The sequence below is a fragment of the Oryzias melastigma genome, linkage group LG8 (genome assembly GCF_002922805.2).
Source record: "Oryzias melastigma strain HK-1 linkage group LG8, ASM292280v2, whole genome shotgun sequence".
Classification (NCBI taxonomy): Eukaryota; Metazoa; Chordata; class Actinopteri; order Beloniformes; family Adrianichthyidae; genus Oryzias; species Oryzias melastigma.
The window spans coordinates 5491502-5501849 of NC_050519.1; the positions used below are offsets into that span (position 1 = coordinate 5491502).

Genomic DNA, 10348 nt, shown 5'->3' on the forward strand with positions numbered 1-10348 from the left:
AAATTTGGAGTTTAGCTAACATTTTAGCATTATGCTAGCTCGTTTTGCCAAACTTGAAAATTTTCCTGTTTTTTAGGATAATTTGGGATTTAGCTACTATTTTAGCATTATGCTAGCCGTTTTTGCAAAATCTGAAAATTTTCCTGTTTTCTTAGGATAATTTGGAGTTAAGCTACTATTTTAGCATTATGCTAGCTGTTTTGTCAAATTAGATTTTTTTTTCAGTTTCTGGAGGATAATTTGGAATTTAGCTAATGTTTTAGTATTATGCTAGCTTTTTTGGCAAAATTAGAATTTTTTCCAGTTTTTTATTCTAAATTGGAGCTTAGCTAATAGCTTATCATTATGCTAGCTGTTTTGTCAAATTAGACATTTTTCCAGTTTCTTGAGGATAATTTGGAATTTAGCTCATGTTTTAGCATTATGCTAGCTGTTTAGGCAAAATTATTTTTCCTGTTTTTTTAGAATAATTCAGATTTTAGCTATTATTTTAATAATGCACTCGCTGTTTAGTCAAAATAAAAAAAAATCTGTTTTTTGGGGCATATTTGGCATTTAAACTAATATTTTAGCTAGCTTTCGGCTTCAGCATTTTCAGCTAGCTATAAGTTTTAGCATCTTCGGCAGCCACATTCAGCTTATAGCATTCACAGCAGCACTATTACATATAATGCCATATAGCTAGTAGTCTTTTTTAGTTACTATATATATATATACTATACTATATTAGTCGGAAACCTAATCGTGATTAGTCGACTGTTAAAATAATTGTTTGTGGCAGCCCTAGTGATGATTTTGCTTTTACTTTGAAGATGAAAATGGTGAAAGAGAGAAGACTTGACGGCTGTGTTGTCCTTAATTCATTATTATTTTGTTCATTTTACAAAAGAGCGCTCAAATAGTCTAATGAGGGTGTTTATGAGCACATCGGAAAAGCCTCAGGCTTCTTCCGCATTCACAACGGTTTGCTCTTCAGCTGTGCCACAAACTGACAGACAGACAGCAGACTCCTCCTGTGATATAAGATAAATGAAGTTTTCTTCTAGTTTCTCCATAAAGTCTATTTGATCGTCTGTCCTCTTACAGCGAGGCCATCCCAGGGGAACGTTTGAGTGAACAGTTAGAGAGCTGTCATGTTTCAGACAGGCTTTTCCCCGCGGAGGAGCGAAAGCGTGTAGAGACATAAATGAAGTTATAGCTCAAACCCTCAAGGCTTATTACTGTACATTAGCACTCCACGAGCTCCTGTCTGCCTCAGCAGCCTCTGGGATATTTCTGGCTTTTGATGAAGCTTGACTGATGGGCGGGGCTTGCCTCCTACTTCTGTCACCTCTTCTCTGCATCTCCTTAGCACTAATTAGAAATAAAGACGTAAACCGCAGTGAGAAACTGTAAATCAGACAGCACAGAAAGAGGATTTTGTTGGTCTTTTCTTTGGCACTGTGTGGCAGACTCCACACCCTTCGCCAGGCTTGAGAGTTTTTAATGGTTCCTGCCAGGTTGCATGCTCCCCCACCCTCCTGCTTCATCCATCTCTTCCTTCCTTCTGTCTAAAATTCAATTGACCTTTTGTTCCACCTCGCAGTGAATGGGCACAGGGCAGCCCCACCAACAGCCCAGAGTTCCCATACCTCTTTATTTGATCTGTCCTGCGGAGTCTCCTATTACTGAGCAAAAACACTCTGGATCCCCATTTAGAAGCGGCTCTGTCCTCTATTCTCTTCTCAGATGCTATGGCGATTGGACTTTAGTAGTGCCTTGCTGGTTTCTTCCCCTCTGCTGTCTCTCAGTGCAATTTTTTCCGGACGCTGCAGAAGTGCTGATGCAGCTTTTCTGTCACTCAGAGCAGAAGGAGATCCGAGCGTCTGCTCTGGGAGGACAGTCCTATTACGATTACTCTAAACTGATCTTTCCAATAATTAAATCTGAACAAACTACTGGTTTTCAATCAACTGAAAGCCCTTCTCCTCATTGAGGAAATCCCATTTTCTCGCCCTATCCCGACCAGTTCCTGTTTTCAAACCATTAATTCTGTTTTCCTCCCCTCTATCCCCAAATGCTCCGTTGCTTTTCTTCTCCGACCTGAGCTGGGCTCTGACGCTCTGAGATACACATTAAAGCCTAACCTCAGCAGCTACAGCTCCTCATGTGTGACCGCAACCAATCAGAGTTGGCTGTCGAACAATGTGAGCTTTGCTGACTGTTGGACTTTTGTGTTATAGGTTGCTTTTCTTCCCCACTTTTTCCTCGGTTGTTGTATCTGTGCGCACACGTCCTGCTCTCTCAGCATCAAAGAGTCAAACTAATCTTGACCTAAATAGATTAAATAGGAGGATAATCATTCATATTCATTTGATGAAGATGCTTACTTCTATTCATTTTCCCTAAAATATTAAGAGAGTTAAATTCTTTTAAAGAATGGTATTATTTTCTGCTTCATACGGCCCTCCAGATCGTTTAATTTTGTTATTAAAGGACCAATGTCTTCTTGCGCTTATTTCTAACTTGTACAATTTTGACTAAATATATTTTTGGAGAGTAAAATATTTAAAGTTATTTAAGGTTTAAATTGATTTATTCTGGAATAATCTCCTTTTTATTATTCATAATTATGTAAAAAAAAGTTAAGGTTTTAAAGTTTTAAAAATTGGCTTTTTGCTCGTTTTTTAAGCTATTTTGGCATTTACAACGATTTTTTAGGTTATTTTGGAGTTTAGCTAACATTTCAGCTACATGCTAGCTGTTTTGGCTAATTTAGCTTTTTATTTTTAAGATTTTTTAGGCTGTTTTGGATGTAAGCTAATATATACATGCTAGCTGTTTTGGCTAACTTAAGCTTTTTACATTTTTTTTAGGATATTTTACAGTTTAGTTATTTTTTCAGCTACATGCTAGCTGTTTTGGCTAATTTAGCCTTTTATTTTAAAGATTTTTTAGGCTGTTTTACAGGTAAGCTAATATTTACACGCTAGCTGTTTTGGCTAACCTAAGCTTTTTCCAGTTTTTTTAGAATATTTTACAGTTTAGTTAATTTTTCAGCTACATGCTAGCTGTTTTGGCTAATTTAGCCTTTTATTTTTAAGATTTTTTTAGGCTGTTTTACAGTAAAGCTAATATTTACACGCTAGCTGTTTTGGCTAACTTAAGCTTTTTTCAGTTTCTTTAGGATATTTTATGGTTCAGCTATTTTTTTCAGCAACATCCTAGCTGTTTTGGATAATTTAGCTTTTTATTTTTAAGATTTTTTAGGCTGTTTTGGAGTTAAGCTAATATTTACATGCTAGCTGTTTTGGCTAACTTAAGCTTTTTTCAGTTTTTTTAAAATATTTTACAGTTTAGCCAATTTTTTCAGCTACATGCTAGCTGTTTTGGCTAATCTAGCCTTTTTTTTAAAGATTTTCTTAGGCTGTTTTGGAGTTAAGCTAATATTTACACGCTAGCCGTTTTGGCTAACTTAAGCTTTTTTCAGTTTTTTAGAATATTTTACAGTTTAGCCAATTTTTTCAGCTACATGCTAGCTGTTTTGGCTAATCTAGCCTTTTTTTAAAAATATTTTTTTAGGCTGTTTTGGAGTTAAGCTAATATTTACACGGTAGCTGATTTGGCTAACTTAAGTTTTTTTCAGTTTCTTTAGGATATTTTATGGTTTAGCTATTTTTTTCAGCTACATGCTAGCTGTTTTGACTAATTTAGCCTTTTATTTTTAAGACTTTTAGGCTGTTTTGGAGTTTAGCTAATATTTACACGCTAGCTGTTTTGGCTAACTTAAGCTTTTTTCAGTTTAGCAAATTTTTTTCAGCTACATGCTAGCTTATTTTGGATAATTTAGCCTTTTATTTTTAAGATTTTTTAGGCTGTTTTGGAGTTAAGCTAATATTTACACGCTAGCTGTTTTGGCTTAATTAAGTTTTTTTCAGTTTTTTAGGATATTTTACAGTTTAGCTTTTTTTTTCAGCTACATGCTAACTGTTTTGGCTAATCTAGCCTTTTTTTTTAAATATTCTTTTAGGCTTTTTTGGAGTTTAGCTAATATTTACACGGTAGCTGATTTGGTTAACTTAAGCTTTTTTCTGTTTTTTTTTTTTAGAATATTTTACAGTTTAGTCATTTTTTTCAGCTACATGCTAGCTGTCTTGGCTAACCTAAGATTTTTTTAAAGGTGTTTTTTAGGCTAATTTGGCATTTAGCTAACATTTTAGCTGGCTATCAACTTCAGCGTTTTCAGCTATCAATTTAATCATCTTCAGCTATCAGGACTAGCATCTTTAGCTACCAAATTCAGCTTACAGCATACATTAGCATTATCACAGGTAATGATATATCTCGTTCATAATTTTTTTTAAAAAGTTACGGCTTTAAAGTTTTTAAATTTAGTTTTAGAGTGTTTAGAGTGTTGTGTTTTGGAGTTAGGCCCCTTGTGCGATTGACTTTGACACTCCTGGTATAAAACCTGCCAATATCAAATTTTCTCTTTATGAAGATGTTCACAGTTTTTCCTTTTTAACTATAGGGGGCAGTAATGTGCACAAGCGATTATAAAAAACACAATTTGGGTGAATTTGAGGGAGAAACAGATTGTAAACGAGCACTTTTCTCTCACTTTCAGGAACACAAAAGGAACTATTCTTCATTGTGCTGCCTGTGATGCTGCAGCAAGCGGCCTGTTGCATTGTTCCTTGGGGGGGAAACAGGTCACCGCGGGACAGCTAGCTGAGTGATGGGGGATGCGGGCCGCGTGCAGCTATTGTCAGGGTCTCACTCCATCACCAACAAAGAGAACCCGGAGATGCTAAAACATGCTGTTGCTCCATTATGCAGACTCCATTTGCCATCCAGACAAAGGCATTCAGCTCTTTAACAGGCTGTTTATTGTGTCAGGTCTGGCATGCAGCACTTATGCACCAAAATTCAAATCAATTAGATTATATGACCTTCAGGAAACAAATGTCACTTTGGAGATGTTAAACATTCCAACGTGTGCAAACATTTAATCTAATTTAGTCGTTTTCTGCTGTGGTTTCACATGTGCCACCAAAAATGTGAGTTTTATTGCGATCAAGCACCCAGACGTTTTTACAAGGCTTCTAATGAGAGCAGAAACAGACCAGACGTTGTATAAAACAGTGACTCGCTAAACCACAAACCTCAGATATCATCAAAATAAGCAATAATTACCCAATTGGGCACAAGATGTCTATTAGATAAGTAATGTACATCTTTTGTAGGTCTCTACTTTATTCTGTCCTATTAGATGTCTTCTATAATAGTGTTCTGAAAGATATATCTGCATATTGAAGTCTTCTACTGTAACCATTTAATCTTTGGAAATGTTTAGATATCTAATTTTTAAACATTTACTTGATATAAAGTAAACACAAATAGTTCTATATAGTGGTCAAAAAAATTTGACATTCCAAAAAGTGGCACACATTTTTACTGAAATCTGACTGGAGTTAAAGAAATCATTGAAAAAAATTTGAATATAATGGAAAAGTTCAATGTTTGTCTTTATCTTAGATAAATGGTGATTTTTCCACAGTGTTCTAATTTTCCTGAAATCCTATTTTAGTGGATTTTATGAGTTTGAACCCCAATTTATGTAAAAATAAATGAATAAATAAATACTTTAAATCAATAAAACATTGTGCCAAGAATCTTTAATCCGGAAAAGTTAATTGTTTTGAATGGAATAACGGAAATGAAGACACTTTTCCACAATATTGTATTTTTTTATCTTGGAATCATGGGACACCTTAATGTTTTAACAATCTTACAAATTAAAACCCAATCTTAGATATTTTTAAACACAAAAGTCCTCTAAAATAATAATAATGCAGATACAAACAGAAACAGGGGGCAGCAACCTATGCTAAATATTTATATATATTATTGAAAATTTAAATTAAAGCCTACTTTGAACTTAGACACCACCAGATGCTCCTCTTGCTTTGCAGATCCTGTTGTTTGTGTCACTATAAATACGATTGTCTCCTGTAAAGATGGTCTCTAAAGGTGAATTCACACCGAATACGATTCGCACTACAAATTTGCTGGTGGTCGCCTGTCAAAAAAAGTGTTCGACACTGCGGCCGCATGTGGGAGGAGCTACCATCTAATGCATTTAGGATGATCGCTAAGGAACGGTGTCTGTGGATATGTCACTTAGAATGTATGGAAGACAGAGAAGATTTTGAGAAAGAAGGTTTATTTATTATGGAGAGTTCTATAAAAATATTGGTAATCGTGTCTCCCTGTTTGAGTTTATATGATTATTATTAAAAGATTTTCCCGGTACATCGGACTGTGTCTGAATGACAGCCGCTTCTGCTGTGTTTCTGTGATTCTGTGTCTGCCGACTGTCTCGTATTAACCGAAGAACAAAGTAAGGGGAGCTTTATCCCTTTCTTTTTTTAATGTTTCAATGAGGTCCGAGCCAGCCCCGCCGCGGCTCTCTGTCTGCCGGCATATGTGGTGGAATATGGGAGCGGAAGTCACTGAAAACATCACGTGACAAAAGCTGAGTTTCTGATTGGCAATCTGTCAAACTTCAGATATTTAAATTTTAACTGCGCTGCTCAAATCGTGCTTAGAGACTTGCCTCAGAGTGCGCCTGTACCATTGACGAATCACTTTCGGTGTGAATGCACCTTAAAGCAGGCGTCCCCAAACTGTGGCCCAACACTATCAGGAACGCATAATTATTTTTTCTCAATCTCACTGAACGTGACTTTTTATTCCACCCTTCTGCAGTCAGAACTATGACGGGAGAGGACAGACTATTTATTGGTTTAATTTTATTAAAATGTTTTAGAATTTATTTTTCTGTGAAGATTACAGACATGAAAATTTGGATATGTGTAGCTTTCTGGAAAACCATAAATGTTTAGCCTCAATTGAGTAACCCCTCGACATTCCTCCTGAAACACAGTAATAAAGGGAGGTCACAGGTGCGTGGAAACCCCAGAGAAAACGTTACCTAAATATGCATGAATAAATGTAGGGATTAAGACTCATTTGCATCTGCAGAGTGCAGTCAAGCTGCAGCATGTCCGAGTGCGTGTCCCCTCTAATGTGCTCCGCGTGCATTTATGACCTCAGGCTCACCTTCCAGTGACGTACGAGCATGTTTCTAATTGACAGAAGGAGCCGTGTGGTTAGAATGCAGATCCTTGTGGAGTAAAACCTGGCTAAAAACCAAGCCCTTAAAGGAATTCCTTAAAGATGTCATGACCTCACGCCATATGTTATGTTGTGTCCGCAGGTTCGTCTTATTACGACAATGTGAGGCCGCTGGCATACACCGACTCGGATGCAGTCCTCATCTGCTTTGACATCAGCCGCCCAGAGACTCTCGACAGTGTCATAAAAAAGGTCAGTGTTTTATTACTCTCCTTTAATATTTTACATCAGCATTTAATATCTGCTGCCATACGGCAAAACGCAGCAGAAAACAGCTTTGTGTGTTTTTTTTTTTTCCTGAACAGCATCTCAGATTTCTGTGGCAGCAGCGTTTCACAGCTCAACACAGAGGAAATCAGCTCAGAGGTTAAGGCCTCCCAATCCTTTATTTCATCAAATTGTCCATAGATACTTGACCCATGTCCCTGGGAGAAATCTAAGGTCAGCACGAAGAATGAAAGGAGAGGCTTTGCACCCGAGTGGGGCCAACTGAAACGTCAGATATGCAAATTAACCAACTTTATCAACTGCAGAGCTGGGATATGACTTTCCTTAAGTTGTACGAATGCAAAATTTAGCTTTTATGCCCAGACGAGAGCTGTAAAGACAGCTAGTTGCTAAGAGGTTATTATACTGGAGTTAAAAAAAGGTGTATTAGTTGGGTGGGGTTTTCAATCTTTGCCTATGGTGTGCTTTTACTGTCAGTTTCAGACGCTGTGGTCACAAATAAAGTTCTGGAGGTGGATAAAGGCCCATCCTAACGGGTTTGTTTGCATCATGTAAAACAGGGGTGTCAAACTCTATCGCACAAGATGCCAAAATCTAAAATACAGCTTAGGTTACAGGCAGAAAAGGATAAACATTTATTGAACACTCTAAAACTACATTTTTTAAAACCGTAACTTTTAACATAATTATAAACTAGATATATAGCACTACCTAATAATGCTAGTCTGAACTACATTTTTAAAACTTTAAAACATAACTTTTTAACATAATTATAAACTAGATATATAGCCGTACCTGTGATAATGCTGGTGCTGATAGCTGAAGATGCTGAAATTAATACCTGAAAACGCTGAGGCTGATAGCTGAAAACGCTGAGGCTGATAGCCAGCTAAAATATTAGTGAAATGCCTGATTAGTGTAAAAAACAAGCCAAAAAAAGAAAAATTAAATCTAGGTAAGCCAAAACAGCTAGCATGTAGATGGAAAAAAATAGTTAAACTTCAGAATATCCCCCAAAAACTGAAAAAAAACAAAATTAGCCAAAACAGCTAGCATATAAATATTAGCCTAACTCCAAAACAGCCTAAAAAAACTAACATAAAAGGCTAAAGTAGCCAAAACAGATAGCATGTAGTTGAAATATTAGCTAAACTCCAAAACAGCCAAAAAAATTAAAAAGACAAGCCTAAATTAGCTTAAACAGGTAGCATGTAGCTGAAATATTAGCTAAACTCCAAAACAGAAAAAAAAAACCTAAAAAGAAAAGCCTAAATTAGCTTAAAAACGTAGCATGTAGCTGAAATATTAGCTAAACTCCAAAACAGCCCAAAAAAACCTAAAAAGAAAAGCCTAAATTAGCTTAAAAACGTAGCATGTAGTGGAAATATTAGCTAAACTCCAAAACTGCCTAAATTAGCTTAAACAGCTAGGATGTAGCTAAAATATTAGCCAAACTCCAAAACGGCCGAAAAAAACGTAAAAAGAAAAGCCTAAATTAGCTTAAACAGCTAGCATGTAGCTGAAATATTAGCTAAACCTTAAAACAGCCTATAAAACAAAAAAAAGCCCAAATTACTCTTAATTAATCTTAGTAAATGCCAGAATAGTCCAAAAAGCTAGCACAGAGCCAATTTCTAAAACTTTCAAACTGTAACTTTTTAAACATAATTATGAATAATAAAAAGGCAGGAATATTCCAGAATAAATCAACTTAAACCTTACATAACTTTCAATAATTTACTCTCCAAAAAAAAAATACATTTTGTCAAAATTATACAAGAATCAAATAAGCGCAAGATAACACCGGGCCATCAATAACAATAATACAAAATGATCTGGACTGGAGGGCCGGATATAATAACCTAGTGGGCCGGATCCGGCCCCCGGGCCTTGACTTTGACACGTGATGTAAAACCGCCCTGTGCCTTTTCATTTGGTTATCTTGAAGCCATGTGTCTTTGAACTGCACCCCTCCGTGGGACATAAAGGCAGTTCCCACGACTGGCCTCTTCTTCAGAGGTTTAAAGGTAGACGCTTTTCTCCTCAAGTTTTGGTCCATCCAACCCATATTTCTACTCACATATACATCTGACAAGCCTCAGTGGCTTCTGTCAACAACGAGTCCTGCCTTAGCTTTTCCCATGAATTTCTTGGCAGGGGGTTGCCGTGACCCCTGCCCTCTACTTGTCACCCTGGTAATCCCCGAAATTCAGGGGCACACGGAAAACCTGTTGCACAATCGCCCTCCCAAATTAGACTCTTGACCTCCTGAAAGAAAAAGGGCTCGGAGGTTTCTACATGACAGCTGGGGGAGGAGAGAGGGTTAAACAATCAAAGCTTGTGAATGGATGTGATTGGGGATGGGCGCGGAAGGTCGAAGGTTGTGTTAAGTGTGACGGGATGAATGGACACCCGGACTCCCTGCACACGGCATGCGGACAATCTCTCGGATGGGAGGAGAGAGGCTGTTGGTTCAGCTGAGTTTCCGAAGTGACATTTAATACCTCAGGAGAGAAGACTGTTCAACCTTTCCTGAGTGAAACCTGAAATAGATTTGTTGATGAAGACTGTGTAAGAAAAGGCCAGTATTCATAAGAAGTCAGAGCCCAGCGGGTATGAGGGAATTCACATTTTGGAAATACAGTCTCTAAGAATTGTTCTTGTTGAATTTCTAAAGTTAAAGTTTGAGTCAATATATTTTTCATTTTTGTAAAACGTTTTTAAGATGTTTTAGCCAAAAAATTAATCAATAATGCTGTATATATGTATATATACACAGTATGTGTGTATGTCCAGTCTGAATACCCCCTTAATTTCTGAGATTTAAGTAGAATGACCCGAAAAAAATAAAATAAATAATAATATATATATGTATATATAGATCGCATATACATATATATATATATATATATATATCGCATATACATATATATGTATATGT

General features: G+C 36.6%; 1 protein-coding gene across 1 annotated transcript in view; it reads left to right on the plus strand.

The window, feature by feature from the left end:
- rnd2 (Rho family GTPase 2) overlaps window positions 1-10348 on the plus strand; it is a 48898-nt gene that overhangs the window by 28663 nt on the left and 9887 nt on the right. Inside the window, exon 3 of the mRNA XM_024272101.2 lies at window positions 7262-7371. Within this exon, the coding sequence (XP_024127869.1) occupies window positions 7262-7371 (110 nt within the window). The remainder of the gene's footprint in view (window positions 1-7261; window positions 7372-10348) is intronic.